We start from the raw sequence: 19,183 nt of genomic DNA, 5'->3' as shown, positions 1-19,183 counted from the left end.
GCGGTGAAAGGGTTATGTGCATTACAGGTGTGTGTTTGGCAACATGGAAAATGTACATAAATACCACTTTGCTCATTTAAAAGAAATCTTCATCTGAATAAAGGAACTGACAGGTGTTTGATTTAAGCTAAAGGAGAACTTTGATATTTCTATAAATTGTCTGTTATCAAAACACCCTTAAATCCAGTTCACATGGTTTAAAGAGAATTTAAAAAAACCCAAAAACAAGTGTTGATTTTAAAATGGATGTAAATAGTGCTCAAAGTTGTCAGAGCCGTGGATGGGGGAAAAAAGTTAGTTTGGCTTTGAATTTCTGTAGTTTAATCTCCATCTGCACACAGTTCTGTGGTTTCAGACAGACTGTCCCAGTATGAATTCCCCAACATTAAATTTGTTACATCCTGAATAATGTGACAGAGGAGCAAAACTGTGCACACAGAGAACATAAATCAGCCCCATATTTGTTAACTGCTTAGAGACTAAATGTAAAATAATTAATGATTTTTACTGCATTACATTTTCATTCTTACAAATTATAAGCTGGTGCTTAATGAATAAGGCCCAAATATATTTTCTCATATACTGTGTTGTGAAAGCACACAGTTGTAGCAAAATTTTAGTACAAATGTAAGAAATTAAGTGTTTGCTTAAAACCTGCAGGAGAGTTTTAAGCAAACACACTCATACTTGGATTTTCTAAAGGAAAACAGAAGAGTTGTATTTAATGACTGCAGTTAGTCATGATGTTAAAGATAAATAACATTTCTGGAAACAACCTGTGACTAATCAAACTCTTGGTGTGTTACTTGTATCATATTTGCATGTTGGATTTTCTATGCAGTTGTTTAAAAAGAAATTTCCTCTCCAGATTTGTGGACAGTGGAGAGATGGCTGAGTCTTTCCCATACCGGATGAAAGCCTTGTTTGCATTTGAGGATATCGACGGAGCAGACGTGTGTTTTTTTGGCATGCATGTTCAAGAGTACGGCTCTGACTGCCCCCCTCCCAATCAGAGACGGGTGTATATTTCTTACCTGGACAGCGTGCACTTCTTCAAACCTCGACAACTGAGGACTGCCGTCTACCATGAGATCCTTCTGGGCTACCTGGAGTATGTCAAAAGACAGGGGTAAGGGAAGAACAGAGGTCCCACATGTGTGCAGCTTTGGATATGTTCATTTACTTGAAAATAATCAGTAATCCAAGATGTGATCAAGTTTATAAAATTTTTTATCCTTTCAGGTTTACAACCGGCCATATTTGGGCTTGTCCTCCCAGTGAAGGGGATGATTACATCTTCCATTGTCATCCAGCGGACCAGAAGATCCCCAAACCAAAACGCCTCCAGGAGTGGTACAAAAAGATGCTGGATAAAGCCGTTTCTGAGCGGATTGTTCATGATTACAAGGTGAGGCATTTTTAGATGCAGCCCAACTGAATGCTTTCTTTTAATTTTGCAGATGGTTTACCATCTTCTTTTGTAAAACCTCTAATTATGTTAATCTTCATGTCCATCCATCTATCTTCTTAACCGCTTAGTCCAGTTCAGGGCCAGCTGGAGCCTTTCCCAGCAATCATTAGGTGAGGCGAGGAGTGGGGTACATCCTGGACAGGTCGCCCATCACATGGCCAACACAGAGAGAGACAAACAAACATTCACATTCATTCCTAGAGACAATTTAGAGTAGCCAGTTAACCAAACATGTTTGTCTTTGGACGGTGGGAGGAAGTTTGAGTACCTGGAGAGAACCCACACATACAGGTGGAGAACATGCAAACTGCAAAACACCCCCCAGCCGAGGCTCGAACCAGCAGCCTTCTTGCTGTGAGGTTACAGTGCTGTCACCGTACGCACCCATTAATCTTACTAAAAAAGGTTTTGTCTTTGGCCCTTTTTAGGACATCTTCAAGCAGGCAACTGAGGACCGTCTGACTAGCGCCAAGGAGCTGCCGTACTTTGAGGGAGACTTCTGGCCCAACGTCCTGGAGGAGAGCATCAAAGAGCTGGAGCAGGAGGAAGAGGAGAGGAAAAGGGAGGAGAACAGTACTTCCAATGAGAGCACAGATGTGAGTAGTTTGTCCACATGTTGTTGCTGTTTTCAGTCTCTTTAATTTGTGACAAAATCTCTGTTTTATTTGTGCTGAATTGCCATGAAATGATTCACAGACGACAAAAGGAGACAGCAAGAATGCCAAAAAGAAGAACAATAAGAAGACGAGCAAGAACAAAAGTAGCTTGAGCCGAGCCAATAAGAAGAAACCTGGGATGCCGAGTGTTTCCAACGATCTCTCCCAGAAACTCTATGCCACCATGGAGAAACATAAGGAGGTACGCTCGCTTCATATCATTAAAGTTGTAAGGATGTTGTGTTTTATTGGATTAGACAGGAGAATTATCATGATATTAGTGACTTCTATGAGACCTGCTTCTATGGTAAGCAGGTTTACACTTTTCTGGCTTAATTTTATAATGGCAGTACACTAAAAGATGACGCAATGCTCTATTTTGGCAGGTTTTTTTCGTCATCCGCCTCATTGCCGGCCCAACTGCCAACTCGCTCCCCCCTATCACTGACTCAGACCCTCTGATGGCCTGTGACCTAATGGATGGCCGTGATGCCTTTCTGACTCTGGCCAGGGATAAACACTTGGAGTTTAGCTCTCTCAGGAGGTCCAAGTGGAGCTCCATGTGTATGTTGGTGGAGCTGCACAACCAGAGCCAGGATCGCTTTGTGTACACCTGTAATGAGTGTAAACACCATGTGGAGACCCGCTTCCATTGCACTGTCTGTGAGGTGAGATTTGAGATGAGACTTGCTGGTACATTGAGCCAAAATGTGATGATAAAACGTTTATGAATGTAACGTATATTCATTTTCCTATTTTCTTTCTCCAGGATTATGACTTGTGCATCACCTGCTACAACACTAAAGGTCATGAGCACAAGATGGATAAGCTGGGGCTTGGCCTAGATGATGATGGGAACAACCCAGCAGCGGCAGCTACACAGAGCCCTGGTGACTCTCGCCGGCTCAGCATCCAGCGCTGCATCCAGTCGCTGGTCCATGCATGCCAGTGCCGCAACGCCAACTGCTCCCTGCCGTCCTGCCAGAAGATGAAGCGGGTTGTTCAGCACACAAAAGGCTGCAAACGCAAGACGAACGGTGGCTGTCCCATCTGCAAGCAGCTCATTGCTCTGTGCTGCTATCATGCCAAGCACTGCCAGGAGAACAAATGTCCTGTCCCGTTCTGTCTGAACATCAAGCAAAAGCTCCGACAGCAGCAGTTGCAGCACAGACTCCAACAGGCCCAGATGTTGAGGAGGAGGATGGCCACCATGCAGAGGGTGGGACATCCAGCCGGAGGACCGCCAGGAGGACCTATGGTAGGTCTTCCCTCACCGGGAAACAATGGCACCACAGCTCCAAGTACACCAACATCTGGTGGAACCCAACCCCCAACTCCTCAGACCCCAACTCAGACCATGACTCCAGTCCCACAGCAGGGAATGGGTCCTGGAAATGGAGCACAGCAGCAACAGCAACCAGGAGGGATGCCTCCTCAACATGCTCTCCATCAGTTCCAGCAGATGGCAGCTGGAGGAGGCGGGGCCGGGGGAATGATGAACTCTCCACAACATCAGCAGCAGATGCTTCCTCAAGTCCAGCAGCAGCAACAAACTGCATCAGGGACCAACCCTCAGCAGCTTCAGCAGCACCCCAACAATTTGCCACCTTATGCTGGCAGGCCTCCCGGTTCTTCCCCAATTCACCAGTCCCAGGGTAAACCAGTTCTTGGCTCTGCAACACCACCTCAGCAGCAACCTGTTGGAGCTGTCATGGCTGGGAATTTAGGGGGCCAGCAACCACCCAGTCAACCAGCAGGCCAGCAGCAACAGCAAACTCCCTCTGGTCCTCCACCAGCAGCAGTGGAAATAGCGCTGAAGATTCAACAGGTGGCTGATGCTCAAAGGAAGATGGCTCTCCAGAGGCAAGCAGCAGCTGCAGGCTTGATGTCTTCTCACCACCAACAAGGTCAAGCTCAGCAGATGGCTATGGGACACCCAGGGACAGTAGGAATAGTTGGAGCGCAGGGTATGCCCCTACAAAGCCAAGCACCGGTGGCAGCTGCTCGAGCCCACATGGATCAGCAGCAAGGAGCTCCACCAGGGATGATGGTTGGTGCTGGTGGTCACATACAGCAGCCTACCCAGCAAGGTAACCTGCCGCAGGGCCAGCTCCCAACTCAGGTGCAGCTTCAGCAGCAGAGGATGGGTGCTTCACTTCAGAACCCTCAGCAGCAACAGTGGGCAGGACAAGGTGTGCCAGCCCAGCAGAGGCAAGCTATGATGAACCAAATGAACCATCCAGCCATGATGGCAGCTCAACAGCAGCAGCAGCAGCAGCAGCAGCAGCAACAAGCACAGCTCCAACAAGGTCAAGGCCACGCTGCCTTGATGAACATGGCCCAACAGCAGCAACAGCAACAAGGTACTGGTGGTGGGGTGCCAGGTGGAGGCCTCCCTGGAGCTGCTGGTATTGGTGCTGCTGGGGGAAACATCCCCCAGGCGGCTCTACAGGAGCTTCTACGCACTCTCCGTTCACCAAGCTCACCACTCCAACAGCAGCAAGTCCTCAACATCTTGCGGTCTAACCCCCAGCTTATGGCTGCTTTTATCAAGCAGAGGGCTTCAAAATACAAGGGGGTGCAGGGGGGCCCTGGTGGACCAGGAGGTGTCCCAGGAGGACCTGGTCCCACTGGGAGTCCTGTTGGAAACGTGGTTGCAGGAGGAAACCCACAGGTGAACATGAATGCTCCAGGTGCTGGCCAGCCAGGAATGCACATGGCGAGTCAGGGAGGGTCAAATGTCAACATGGCCGCCATGGCTCAGCTACAGCAAGTGCAACAGCAGCAGCAGCTGCAGCAGCAGCTACAACAGCAGCAGAGACCAGTGCTCAGTGGTTTACAGCAGCAGCAGGTTGCAGCTCTCCAGCAGCAGCAGCAGCAGGGGGTAGGAAGAGGAATGCAGGGCCAGGGGCCACAGATGGGAAACCTGAACAGCCCCCAGTTTAGAGAGTTGCTTATGAGACGACATCTGCAGCAACAGCAACAACAACAACAACAACAACAACAAATGGGAGTAAATCACAGCCAGTTCCAGCAACCTCAGCCCCCACAGGGGCAGGGATTCATGGGACAGCAGGGTATGCAGCCCCCTGCAGTGGGACAGGGTCCAGCTGGAGGCCCAGCTCTTGGCCCTCAGCAAGCAGGTCCCCCACCAGGTCAGCAGGGCCAAGGTTACCCAAGCTCAGTTGCACAACAGCAGGCCACAGCTGCTCTCCAGCAGAGGCTCCAGCACCAACACCACCTCCAGATGCAGCAGCAGAATACCATGGCAACCCTTCCAGTAGGAGATGCAGGACCAGGTGGAGGGGGTGTAGGAGGTCCTCAGCAAGCATCTCAGGGCCCTCAGTCTACCCAAAGTGGACCCCCACCTCCATCACTACTCCAGCAGGCTCTGCACCAGAGGTTGCTCCAGCAGCAGCAGCTGGGTCCGGGCGGGTCACCAGCCCAGCACAGCAATCCCATGAGTCCTCAGCAATCACAGCAGATGGCCCAGTCTCCACACCCACACCTGCAGGGCCAGGCATTGCCCACGTCGCTCGCTAACCAGGTGCGATCCCCGCAGCCTTCTCCCAGACCCCAGTCACAGCCGCCACACTCCAGCCCGTCACCACGCATGCAGCCACAGCCCTCCCCACATCACATCTCTCCACAGATGCAGACCGGTTCTCCACACCCGAGCCACCTGAACCAGCACCATCCAGGGATGGTTGTCCCTCCCCAACAGCAACAGCCACCAAGCCAGCAGCAGCAGAACACTATGGAGCAGTTTGGGTCAGACGAGAGTGCCATGTTGACTCAACTGAGCAGTATGGCTGGTCTGCATGGGCCAGGTGGCAATGGTCAGGACCCAATGGGCCAGAACATGAACCACAACCCTTTAGACCACATATAGGACTCCTTAATGTGATAAACTGAGCCGAAGAAATGCTCAGTGAATCTCGCACACAAACTGCACTCACCCAGGACAGTGTTATTAGCCTTTTTTCCTATTATAAAATGTTATTTAAAATGTTTTCAATAAAGATGCATTGAACTGAACTTCCTATGGGAGATGAACATTAAATCAAGCAGTCGTTAAATAAATTAGAATAAATGAATTGTAACTTATTGCTTCTTTTTTTGTTTTTTTTTTTTGTTTTTTTTTTATAAACACACACACACTAATATATATAAAATATATAGTGTGGGTGTGTGTCTTTTTGTTTAGCTTTTTTTGCCAATTGAGGACAAAGAGGGGGAAGGTTCCTCTTGCAACCAGCACCCCCTCCCCTCATCTCAACCTCTTGTAAAAGAAAGGTGATATGTTAGGGTTTTGTGGGGGGATAAATGGAAGTACTTGCCTTTTTCTTAACAAATGTTTTTAAGATTTTAAGAGGTCAAGACTTAGAGGAAATGATTTAATGCAAAGAACTTTTTTTGTTTCATCATTCAATCTGTCCATTTCTGTTTGCAGAGTGATGTGAATTTTGTAAATCCAAACATGATGCATATCTTTTCAAATGTTTTGCTTTATTTATTATTTTCCTTCAGGGGCAGAGGGGGTTACATTCACTGAAACTGCTACAATTCGTATAGAAATATATTTTTGTTATTGACTGTTAAAAATGGGGGAGGATAGTAAATATGTCATTTCACTCTACATGTCCTCAGTTGGCTCTGTCCAAATGGGAATAACGTTGCTGTTTAATTGCAGCAGTCAAGAGTCTGCTCAGACTTTGAGGTGTTCAGCTGACAACTTTTCTTGGACGTCCTGGCCGGTTTCTGTGTTGGGACGTCCGACACGCTGGAAGAGACTCTCCCCTCGCAAACATGCAAGCCCTCTCCCTCGAATGTGTGTGCACTCCTTCCTTTTAAAGACACTTAACATGGAGCTATGGAGGCTTGGGGAGGGGGAGTGCATACCTTTGTGCCTGTAACATTTTAATTACATGGGGGGGTGGTCCTTATAGTGTTTTTAGAATTCTACTAAACAGAGGAAGAGGATGATCCAAATGAACTGTGTTGCACAGAAATGAGGTGAAAGAAGACGGTGTGATCGGTTACTCTCCGTCTCTTTCGTCCTCGTCCCCATTGCTGCTTCCCTTGGACTTTATATCCTCCTCTGGGTGGGAGGAGGTGGGACTTTGAGCTCCTTCCTTACAAACTCCATCCTCTATCTTTCTGCGCAGAACTTTGGGAGTTTTATTTAATTTTTTTTTACTGTACAAAGGAAACAAACTGGACTCAAATGCTGTTTGTTTGTTTTTTTATAATAAAATGAAAATTACCAATAGTGTTCTATTCTACATGTGGCTCATCAATTAAGATATGACACAGGGAGAAAACTGGCATTTTATGTTATTCTAGTGTGAACATGAAGATGTGATGTGTGACTAATCTGCTCCGGTGAATTTCAGATGATCTGATTTGAAACAGCCTTTGTAGACTTTACAACTAAGAGGCATACAGATAAAGTAACTTGACAAGGATGAAGAATCAACCTACGTTTCCCCAGAGGGTTGAAAACAAAGCCTTAAAATGAACATAGACATTAAGATTCTTTAAATTTTGGTCAGCAAAAGGGAGTATGACTGGGAAGACCCAGAGCGTTCGGCTGTAAGATTAAATTATGTTCAGGATTCACTGACAAAAAATGTGATGTAACAATTCCTGCTTTTTTGTTAAATCACATCTCTTGTCAGTCCCATACTGACCATATGAGTCACACCATGAGCTTCCAGTAAAACCATCTTTACCAAGAGCAATATGCCACCTAGTGGGGATAAATATCAACGTCCGGTACTGTAAAGTTGCATAGCTGCGACCTCCATAATGCTGTTTCTCTATTGCAGCTTGATGACCAACACTAAAAAAAGCTGGTGGATTTGCTCCAATTGGTGCTGAAGGTAAATAAAGAAACAGTTCGTAATGAAATACACCATTAAATAAAAGAAATACTCCACTAATGTGTTTGACAGATGTTTATTGGAAAAGTCTTGGAAATTGTTCTCTGCCTCGGAAGTTGATATATGCCCACATTATCCAAGATGAATACACTCCAGGACATATTTATTTCAGTACACATTTATTGTAAATGCAGTAAAATAAAAATGACTTTATAGAGAGAAGACAGTTTGACAATCTATCTTTGTCAAAGACAGATTGACACAAAGTGACATAAGTTAGTTTAGCTTATACAAGTGACATGCAATAAATAATAGCTCACTACAGTTGAACCTAAAGTACATTTGCTTCCATTTGCACATTATCTACGTAGCATAAAAGTAGCAGTACAAACTGAAATCTCCTCTTCTGATATGCACAAAGGCCACTGAAAAGAGTAGATTTTCAATTGGTGATACAAAAATAGAACCAGGTAACATTTCATACTTGCAAAGTTAAAAGAGACAGCAAAGAACTGCACTTTTTTGTGCATCCATCTTCCTTGAAATGCAAAACTTCATCTAAGCTGTAGCCATTAATCTTCTTTCTTTGTTGTATTTCTTTTATACGGAAATAAACTTCTCTAAAACAACACAGGACAGAGCTTTGTGCATGTGTGGCACAAACATGCGGTTAGCGAAAAAAACAAAAAACAAAACTCAGCTCAACATATTTACAAAATGCTATTTGTAAAAAAAAGGAGCGACTGAAATGGGCCCCCAAGAAGAGATCTGACAGTGAGACCGACATCCTGCTGGAAAGCACTGAGGACAACTGGAAAAAATAGCTGCATCCGTGTCGTTGTGTCATATGTGTTGTTTTAGGCTGCTGCCTCACCATCTGTCTCCAGCGCCCACTAAACCCAATGGTCCTACAAATAAAACTTGCCACTGAGATCCATTAAGCCTGCTGGACTGGGATGGATCATTCGAGTGCTTTGGAGACGCTTCGGGCTTCATATCGCATCCAATAAATGAGCCACAATAATCAAAATTACCACTCACTTTTAAATTCCAAGGCAATAATTTTATACTTCAGTAGGAAATGAGTATCTTTGTAAACGTGAACTTATCTTACACATGATTATTTACATGTACAAAATGAGTGGCAAGTCTAATTATGGTTATTCTGATCTCTCCGTTTTTATTTCTTTTCCTTCAGTAGCCCTTAAAGAAGCCTTCCGCCTCCGTGGCTTCTTTAAAGGTCACCGTCAGGGAATTTATAGTCACGTGTGTCACAATCACCTTCCTGGGATGCTCTGCTGCATCAGGGGGAGTCAAACTTTCTGGTGTTGTCATGGTAATGGTCTGATTGTCACCTTTTACCTCCTCCTTCATCGACTCAGTGGTGGAGCAGACGGTGGTGGTGTCACTTGCCGTCTTGATGCTCCCCTGAACTCTCACTATCACCGAAGTCGTGTTGTTCCTCTCCAGTCTGGGATAGTCTGACATCGCCTCCACACCTTTTTCACGGTTGTCCCAGACTGACCCGTCGTCCTGGGAAACCGCATCTCCTGGTCTTGTCTCAAATACTGAGTCGCTGTCCTTTGGTGGGTTGCAACAAGGTGTTTGTCTCCGACATGCTTCAGACATGCCTCCATCTGATTTGTCAGTCCACATATCTGTGTTTATGGCTGTCAGGTGCGCATCCATGTCCAAGTCCTGCCGCTCCAGCAACGGAGGCGAGCTGCATTCTGACTGACCTGCAAGAGAGAACAAGACAACTTAATTAGTTTTGCTAGTAAATATCGTGACTGGGCTGCTTAATTTCATGCATTTATTGGGTTGACAAACCAACCGTATGAACTGTCTTCGCATCTCTCCTCAGTGGTGCCTTCAGACTCTGGCTTCTCCTCATCACTGGTGCCTCCCCAGTCCTCCTCCATGGGCTCCACCTTCTTTCTCTGCTGATGGAGCCGTTTGCATGAAGAGTTGCCACCTCTGATCATCCTTTGCCTCCTTCTCCTGATTGGCCGACGGTACACCTGGTCCACATCTGTGCTTGTCGACCGAGTGAGCGAGAGGCGCAGGCGTGGCAGGGGCTTTTCTGTGACCTTGTGGGCGCTGCGGAGGTCCATGGCAAAGACATTCTGTGAAGGAGCAGGGACAGGTCAGTTGTGGATTCATTGTAAAACAGAGATGAGCTGCAGATTTTGGATGCAGATGTGAAATGTTGTCACTTTCTCTGGAGTACAAACCTTTATTTTTTTTACTCTATTTTAGGATTACGTTATTTATTTATTTATTTGGATTATTTAGTATTTCTACATGTCTTGTATGTTTCTCTAATAGGGCTGTGACAATATCCTTTGGTCCCGATTCGATTCCAATTTTTTGGGTGCCGATTCGATTTAAATTGCGATTCTCAGAATTCTTCGATATTGCTGATTTTTGTAGATTAAAAACAAACCAAAAAAAAATTTACAAAACTTTTTTTGCTCGTCATTTTTCATGAATTTACTTAGGAAAAAACAACACAGTAGCCAGACCATCATTCTGCTGCTATAATGAAGACACGTAAAATGATCAATAAAAAAAACAATAAAAATGGCAAAAAAAAAATGTAGCATGGATTTTTTAAATTCATTTGAAAAAAAAAAAAAAAGGATTTTTTTAACAAAAAGATTGATTTTTAAATTGTGAAGCAAAAATCCTGATATTCAATTTTTTAAATTCGATTTTCTAACCCCTATTGTTGAATGTGGTCTTAATACTGCTTTCCAGTGTGGTTTTAAGACTGCAAATGGCAAATAAGCTTAACATAACAGAACGCTGAGATGATGGAAAAAAAACCATAGTAGTAAAAGTGATAGTAAAATCAAGATCAGGACTGTACTTTGGAGTCACATGCCTCGCTCACAAACGCAGCATGTCTTAGCTGCATTGCATTCTGGTCTGTTGATGATGTTATTAATATAAAAGCTATATTTCTGCTGCTTCCTTGATGTTTTTTTTCCCCCCTGGCTGAGTGTTTTTTGATGAAAACAGCTGACTTTATCATGTAACCATGGCAACAACACCCTATGATGTTTTACATTACTGAAACATCTTAGTGTACACACTTGCAAAGCCACATATTATCAAAACAACTAACACTGATAACTTTTTTAGTTCTTCATATGAAGTCTTTAAATTACATTAAAGGGCATTCCACCTATTTTACTTTAGCTATGGTCGGCTAAAGAAGGACTAGAATGCAAGAGAAAAATTTCCCAAACACCACAATCCGGTCTGATGACTTCAAAGTGACGTCATCTGAGCTTCAGATCAAGTTGCATTAAGTGATTCAGAATTTTTATGATTTTTTTTATCCAAATGGGCTCAAAACAATACCTTTACCTAACAAACAAAACTTTTTTTTTTGCACATAAAACTAATATTTCTGAGCAGAACTTAAATAAATTAATAAAACCTCAGCATTAATGAGCAAGCAAACTTATTTAAATAAAACTTTAAGTTCTTGGTATATACTTCTGAATTTTCCATTTTTTCCAACATTTTTGGATTTTTAATAAATAAATTTAGTAGAAACTTTGTAGTTTGTTAACAGAAATCACAGCAAGACTTTTATAATTTCAGATCTTCCAAAAATCTTGTAAATTAATAAATAAAAATTCACTAACTAAACAATTAGGATATCCAAACAAAACTATAGAAATCAGTTTAAACTGTAACTAACAAGACTTTGGTTACAAACTTGAACAAAACTTGAAAAAATGTGATTAATAAAACATTGATTTTAAATCGAAGTTGTGATTGCAAACCTATTCGGCCTAAATGCAAATTGGAAAATACCCAAACAAACGTCTGTATAATCTGGAAATCCCGGCCTTTGCTTATATTTATTTTATCTATAAGGGAAATCCCACATCTCAATGATTAATAAAATACCCTTTTATTGTTTTATTCTATATTTTTAGTTTTGGTAAGACCAAAAGCCATCTCTTTGTCTTTTATCTAACAGCCCCTCCAGCAGTAAGTATTACTACAGGAAGTTCCTGCAAAAATCTGCGAAACAAGAAGTAATATAAGTACATTTACCCGCAGCATGAGCCTCCTGGGTCTTAGACCTTTTCTGCGATAGGCCAGAGCTCTGAGTTTCTCCTGACTGCAAGAGGTGGACACAGAGGGAGGGGAAAGATCAGAAACCGTGAATAAGGGAACAAAAAACAAAAAAGAGGTACTTTACATGCCTAAAAGACTTTCCAGTATTACTCACTTCTCTTCGTAGGCCAACACCAGGCGAGGGTCCAAAATATTGTCCTCTGGTTCCCAGGTACTGTACCTGCAAACACAAATACATTCAAATACTTTCCATCCATCACTGACATGGTGTGTGAGTTTCAAGCTGTATAATGTATACTGTAATAAAGTGATGAGGTCATTGGGTGATGACTGGAAGCTTACTCACTTTGGGGGCCATCCCTGCCATTTCAGCAGATACTCCACATTACCCTGAGAAGATAAGAGGAAGGGGTGGGGGTGTCACATTTAGATCAGATGCAGCCAAGGCTGGATTTTCCATACGAGACACATGTAGAGAAAACACCAGCAGTTCGGACATTAAACAAAATGTATTTAAAAGCCAGACAGTTACACCATAGTGTCTATTCATTCATTCATTCATTCATTTTTTGAACCGCTTCATCCAGTTCAGGGTCGCGGGGAAGCTGGAGCCTATCCCACCTGGCTTTGGGCGACAGGCAGGGTACACCCTGGACAGCTCGCCAGTCCATAGTGTCTAGTGTATTACTATGGGTACCACCAGGACTGGATTAAAATTGCACAGGCCCCTGGGCCCAGAGTATTCCAGGGGCCCCCGTCCCCACCGCAACATTGTAAAAATTGTGAATGATACACTGTAAAACAGCATTTCTAACATCTTTCAACCAGTGGTACCAGTAGCACTACTCTAGACACTGTGGTGTAACTATCTGGCTTAAATGTATATTTTGTTTCATGTCCAAACTGCTGGTATAAGCCCTATGTAGGCCCCAAGTGGACATGGGCCCCTGGGCCTGTGCCCATAATGCCCATTGGATAATCTGGCCTTGGGTACCACTGGTTGAGAGATGTTAGAAATGTCATTTCACACTGTATCATTCACAGTTTTCACAATGTTGAGGTGGGGAAGGGGGTCCCTGGAACACTCTGGGCCCAGGGGCCTGTGCACTTTTAATCCGGCCCTGGATGCAGCGTGCGCACACACGGTCACACACTTAAAGCTGCCCTTTAAACAGAGGCGAGCTGCTGTGCGCCAGAACAGGGTTACTGTCGCTTTAACGAAGTGGACCGAAGGAAAGAGGGAGGCTCGTGGAGAATTTTCTCCCTTTCAAACGCTGTTTTTCGGAGGGATGACGTCAATGACAGTGAGGGGGGTTGCGTGGCCTCCAAACAGCAGCTTTTCGGGATGACGTTACCGCGCCGCGTGCCGGTTTCCACAGTCCTCGGGTACTTTCTAGAACAAGGTGGCTGGGATAGGTGGGGCCACGGGAGCAAGTAAACAACGTAGTGTTGCGCAACGTTCAAGTCCAAAACAATCACCAGTCAAGTGAAAATAAGTGAATTACCGATTTAATAAAGCGGTTTGACAATACGAGCACGAGCGGGTTATTATTATAATCACACGACGTCGGAAACTTAGAGTTTGTCCACGCTGTCATTTCCCCTCCTTTAACTATACGTTTTAAAAGACGTGCATTTGTTTAAACATGTCACGGAACACTTGTAGCTCGTTTCCACAGTGGGGTTCATCGACCAGTGACTTCACAACACCGCTCCACTGGAAACCAGTGGGGTCAGCATCACGCAGCTTTCATTACGCTGCAGTTTCACCCAGATACTGCCTCCACCGCTCATCTCACTGGCGTAACCAATACAAACTGCGCAGCTCCCCACACACGGACTGTGTACCAGTTTTAAGGATACACACCCCCTTTTTTTTTTTTTTTTTACATTTTTACTACAACTGCGTAGGCTCCTCCAAAACACGGTCATGCTGCAGCGCCACAGCCGACAGGATGCGAGTCGGAACTACGCGAAACTTTGTCGTCGTTACATAAAATAGGAGATTAGTCCAAATGTTTCTTTTACGTAAAGCGAACTGTGACGGCGTAACCTAGTTTAGTTGTACAGGAGAAAACATGTTTTACGCTGACGCACGGCGCGACATTAGCATAAACATATCGGGAAATTAAGTTAAGTTTGTTATTTTAAGTGTGTAAGAAATGCGGTTCTTACCTTTCTGACTCTTTTCTTTGTTATTGACTCCACCGCAAACACTTGGTCTCCTATTGATGACAGCTCCATCGCTGCGCGCTGCCTCGCACGTTCCAAACAGGACTCAACTGGATTCCCAAACAAGGCGCAGAAATTAGCAGCTTCTTTCAGATGCACAAGAGCACTAAAAAAAAAAGGACCAATAAAACCCTTCAAAGTGTCACCGCGGAAGCTGGCTTTCAGAGTGGGTGCTAGTTTTTTTCCGCTGAGCCTGTTCGCTGCTTTCATATGAAACTCATGCCGTCCGCCTGCCTCACTTTTTAAAATCTGCGACACATCAACACTGGACGGCGCGCGGCTTCTTTAAAGTCGCGCGCGACCCCGATTCTATTGCGTAGAGCCAAGCCCCCAATGAGCGTGCCCGCGACGGCAACGGGGACGAGCACGCAAATGAGAGCAGAGTGCAAAGGAGGGACAGAGGATGGAGGAGGGTCACAAAGCCTGAAATTACTGTCAATCTTGAGTTGTGGGGATGAAACTGATGTTTGTTTGTTTTTTGTTTGTTTGTTTTAATTCTATATTAAATGGCTATTTGGTATTACTGAATAAAAATGAGGCAAAATCCGAATTAAATAGTTTTCACTTAATCAAAAAAATGTAAACCTGCATTAAAGGAGCTACAAACTGATACAGAATTTATTCCTTTTCAGACACAGTCAAACATATCAAAATTATTATGCTTTTTTAAAAAATGTATTTGCAATACTCTCCAGTGATTAGCTTCGCTTTAGCATAAATACCCAAAACAGTTAAAACAACTTGCCACACTCTGTCCAAAGAGAACTACATTTTATTCCCCTTCTTACTAAAGTTAAACATTTAATCAGTGAGCTCGGAGGATTTAAAGTTAGATCGCTTACAATTTAAAGGCCTCAAATTAAGGATGTGCCGATCCACTTTTTGGGAGTTTCGAGCCGATACCGATATCTGAAATTTGATTATATGCCGATACCAAATCTGTTTATGTGAACATTATTGTGACTATGGTTATTATTGCTGTTATAAATGTATAAGATTTCATTAGGTTGTAATAAATGACCCATCCTTTCTGAAGTTACCTCACCAATACAGATATAATAATGTTACAGATCTAACAATTTCAACAAGTTTTATTTTGATTTGGCACATTTTTACCTAAATACAACTATAAATGTGTGGTTTTGAAACAAGGATCTCACTTTACTAGTGTAAAAAAAGATGTCACATTTTAACATTCAAGGCATTTATTTCTTTTAAAACATGTCAGACGGATGTCATCAAACACATCTGCGCTAGCTTGATCAGTGTGGTATTGGATATCGGTTGTGCTATCGGTACACTTCTATTAATACCAAGTAAACATGCTTGGTATTGAGCCGATACTGGTATCGGTACCGGTGAATCCCTACTTCAAATACATGTAGCTTTTTGCCTAATGTAGGCCGACGTACATGATCAATCAATAATTTCTTTTACCTCTGCATGAAAACTTTAAAACTATAATTTCCTAAAGTCTTTACAGATCTTTTCAAGAATTGACAAAAACCACAAAAGTCCAATCATGGTGCCATAATATGACTTTTTGGACTGATTTAAAAGACTGATTAATGATATGAGGCAGCATAGTTAAAAACTGCACTTGCTGAACTTGAGAGTGAAACTGTGTTCTCATGTATTTTTATGTAACAGAAGTAAAGCTGGGAAGATCAGAATCTGCAATGGAAATGAAAGCCTTGCTTCACTCTCGAGTGGAAATGTCCACCCCTCCAACTGTGTTTGATCCAAATATGGAACTAAAAACTGACTGAAAGTCTTACATTTACATCCTTAATATGCTAAGCAACCTATCTGCAGAGAGGAGAGCTGCAGATTGGATCGAGCACAACAAATGCAAAGGGTTCGCTGGAGATGACAACTACTGATGTGCAAAGGCAAAAATATATCAGTTCAGTCATGTGATCACAAAACACTTTTCCTACTATATGCCTGATCATCTGTCCATCCAGCCCCCAGGTGGGAACAGCTCATAAAAGGTGACTGCTGTGGAAAAAAAGGCCCAGTGCCAGATTCCTATTATCTTTCATTGAGGCTTTTGTGGATCAGTTTACAGTAAAACTCTGTTACTCTGCACACACAACAGTCCCTACACAGGCTGTATGATCCACGGTTTGTCTCTCTACACCTGGAACACTTGCATCACTTACTGGCATTCACTGTCATGGCAACAGTTTCTGTGGCAACTGCTGAAAAGCTGGATGATGAAGATGACGCAGCAGGAAGAGTCGATGAACAGTTCAGGGCCGTGGATCGGTTAGAACTCCCTGAACTCTGACCTCCCGCTTCTGAGCTTATATAATCAGCTCTGATGATTAATTTTCTGACAGTCGCAGCTTTTATGTAAAACTTCATTCTGTATCTAATTAAATTTCCTTCCTTCCTTTTCTTTCAGAATGCCAAAGTAGTGAATCAAAGAGCTGCAAGAGACCACATGCAAGCTTGACTTAGTTGCATCAATCTGAACTGGTCAGATCCATGCTTCTGTCTCTGTAACTTATTCTGAACAAATACATGTTGCACATTGAATGTCTCATGGCATCTCTGTCACCCGCATCAGGGTTGACACTATAACTATGCGGAGGTCGTTGTAGGATTACAATAGATTTAACACAAGTTTTTGCGGGGAAAGACGGTGATTTAAGATGCTTTTTTAATTTCCTGACTTTTTGGGGCGCTTCAGTCTTCAGTGTGGTGTCTTAAAAACATCCAACAAGATGCATTTATGTCCTGTAGTGACTTTGCAATTAGAGGAAACGGGTTCCAGTAGTTGTCCAGCCGGTTCGTATGGAAAATTTTACCCCTCTTTAGGGTAATTTTCCATGTTTATGGTCTTCCTACACCCAGCCTGCAGGGAAGCGGCGCGCAGACCGGGAGGAATGCGGCGCCCTTTTCCCCGTAAGTAGGAGGTTATTGCCTGTAATTCCGAGGAGGTACACGGGCAATCACATGACTTGTTATCTGCCCGGATACTACTGGTGTAGCGGAGTTGGGAGTCTGGATAGAGAGGGGAAAAAAGAAGAGAAAAACAACACGGCAGGACGGATCACATCGTTCACTCCCACCTACATGTTATGACTCACGTATGACTCACCAAACGTGCCAGTAAAGCGATCACAGCCACTGCTCTGGAATATCACCACACACACATATACACACACATTCAGAGGGAGAAGGGGGGGGGGGGGCATAAAACACACACACACACACACACACACACACACACACACACACACACACACACACACACACACACACACACACATAGGGTAACTTTCCGGGAATCTGCGTATTTCTGCTTTACTTCCTTTACATTTTACTTGAAGTTGCCAGTGAAAAGGAAAGGAACAAAGCTGCATTGCTGGGAATATAAAAGCACTCGGATTCTGATGTAAAACATGAATTTGCATTTTAGTTTAGTGTGTGTTTTTTAGGCTATAAGCAGTAAACAATCCAGGTTCAGTGCATCAGTTTACATTTCTGCATACAAGCCCAGAAGAGCAAATCACATGCAATGGAGTTTTCCAAGGAAGCAAAAGTGAAATTCAGTTGCTGCTTTGATAGTTTTTTTTTTTTTTTTTTTTTTTTTTTGCACATTGTAGCTCTGCTATTTACTTAAAATAGGTAAGCCGCATGTTTTTCCATCAGCAGTCAGCACAGGAGATGTGATCGTGCTCTGTGATAACAGATGTAATATGACTTGATGGTTATAAGTCTGGGCATTTTCCCAAATGAACCCCATTAAAAACTAAATCCTCCAAACCAAAAGCAAAACTAACAGAACTGAGATGGAGAAAAAAAAGGGAGAGGACTCAAAATAAAACCAAAACCAACAGGACAATGCAGAAAACCACCACTTGGCTCAGAATAAAACCTAAACTTCTGTTCTGACTGTGAAACACAAATAACTGTGCAGGGATACAGCATATAAAGTTTATTAGCAATAATCAGAACTGACATTAAAGGCTGTGATGCTGACATTTCCTTCAGATTTCTGAAAGAACAACAAATAAAACGCTTTCTTCGTTTTGCACCCATTACGTTTCACATAAAAAAAACACATCTTTGTGTATTTTTCCTTCACTCATCAACCTTTTAAAAACCTGTTAAAGACAGAAAAATTAACTAAAGGGACCAAAAAATAAAACTTAGCATGTCAATTCATACTTTTAATAATGAACTTAGTCATAAACTTTGAGCTAAAGCACTTTGAACGGCATATTTATCAACGATGGCATTGCTTCTGTAGCATCAACACCGCCATCCCGCTGATCTCAGTCAAGGATTGTGAAAACAGACTTTATAAACGAGGAAATAATCTGATCCAGGGCCTGCAGAGCGAATTTCCGATTAATCGTACATGCTCGCGTTACTGTGGTTACGAACAAATACAAGTCTTAAAAGTAAAACATCGGTGTGTGATGTTTTACTGCATCTCTTCCTGTGCTCAGATTTTTCTTCGGGCTGTAAGAAAGTAGTAAACTTCTGCCTCGTTATTGACGCTGCACAAGGTTTTGAACAAAAACTTTGACATAAGAAAATATGTCCAGCAGTCCTTCCACAAATAAACATGGACATGAGGTTTAGAGGAAGCAAAAGATTTATTTCACTATACATTGGCCTTCGTCTTTCCATCCGGGGGATAAAAAAAACTGAGCCATTCCTCTCTAACAAGCCCTCTGCAGATCTGACAACAGCTGAGAGTAGAGAAGCGTAGAAACAAAAGGGAAAGTTACACTTTCTGGTCTCACGCGACACATAAAAAGTTTCATTTTCATTCAGTGAAAGGAGGCTGAAGAGGATGTCCACTTCCTGAGAGGCGC

The 19,183-nt window shown here is 43.3% G+C and overlaps 2 protein-coding genes across 2 annotated transcripts in view; one reads left to right on the top strand and one right to left on the bottom strand.

Moving 5' to 3' along the window:
* The window catches only part of ep300b (EP300 lysine acetyltransferase b), a 33,509-nt gene extending 26,183 nt beyond the window's left edge, over window positions 1-7,326 (top strand). Inside the window, exons 26-31 of the mRNA XM_079252942.1 lie at window positions 869-1,129; window positions 1,243-1,408; window positions 1,900-2,067; window positions 2,168-2,329; window positions 2,514-2,795; window positions 2,897-7,326. Coding sequence (XP_079109068.1) covers window positions 869-1,129; window positions 1,243-1,408; window positions 1,900-2,067; window positions 2,168-2,329; window positions 2,514-2,795; window positions 2,897-6,019 — 4,162 coding nt within the window. The 3' untranslated portion in view covers window positions 6,020-7,326. The remainder of the gene's footprint in view (window positions 1-868; window positions 1,130-1,242; window positions 1,409-1,899; window positions 2,068-2,167; window positions 2,330-2,513; window positions 2,796-2,896) is intronic.
* Window positions 7,327-8,129: 803 nt separating this feature from the next.
* Window positions 8,130-14,589, bottom strand: cbx7a (chromobox homolog 7a). Its single transcript, XM_079253380.1, has 6 exons — window positions 14,289-14,589; window positions 12,460-12,503; window positions 12,268-12,333; window positions 12,090-12,156; window positions 9,847-10,138; window positions 8,130-9,751 (listed from the first exon to the last, which is right to left on the bottom strand). Exons 1-6 carry the CDS (start codon window positions 14,553-14,555, stop codon window positions 9,207-9,209), a joined length of 1,281 nt encoding a protein of 426 aa, XP_079109506.1. The 5' UTR covers window positions 14,556-14,589; the 3' UTR covers window positions 8,130-9,206.
* Window positions 14,590-19,183: the final 4,594 nt, after the last annotated feature.

This window comes from Telmatherina bonti, assembly GCF_933228915.1.
Source record: "Telmatherina bonti genome assembly, chromosome: 14".
Lineage (NCBI taxonomy): Eukaryota > Metazoa > Chordata > Actinopteri > Atheriniformes > Telmatherinidae > Telmatherina > Telmatherina bonti.
The sequence above is the reverse complement of the archived record's forward strand: the minus strand, read 5'-3'. Positions and strand labels throughout refer to the sequence as shown.

What these genes read in the sequence shown, in the direction of transcription:
- cbx7a (XM_079253380.1), bottom strand. Translation starts at nt 14,555, where the DNA reads ATGAAAGCAGCGAACAGGCTCAGCGGAAAAAAACTAGCACCCACTCTG. An exon ending in TGGCAGGGATGGCCCCCAAA is followed by an intron (nt 12,334 to 12,459) that starts GTGAGTAAGCTT and finishes TTGTGTTTGCAG; the next exon opens with GTACAGTACCTGGGAACCAG. An exon ending in CCAGGAGGCTCATGCTGCGG is followed by an intron (nt 10,139 to 12,089) that starts GTAAATGTACTT and finishes GCTCCTTCACAG; the next exon opens with AATGTCTTTGCCATGGACCT.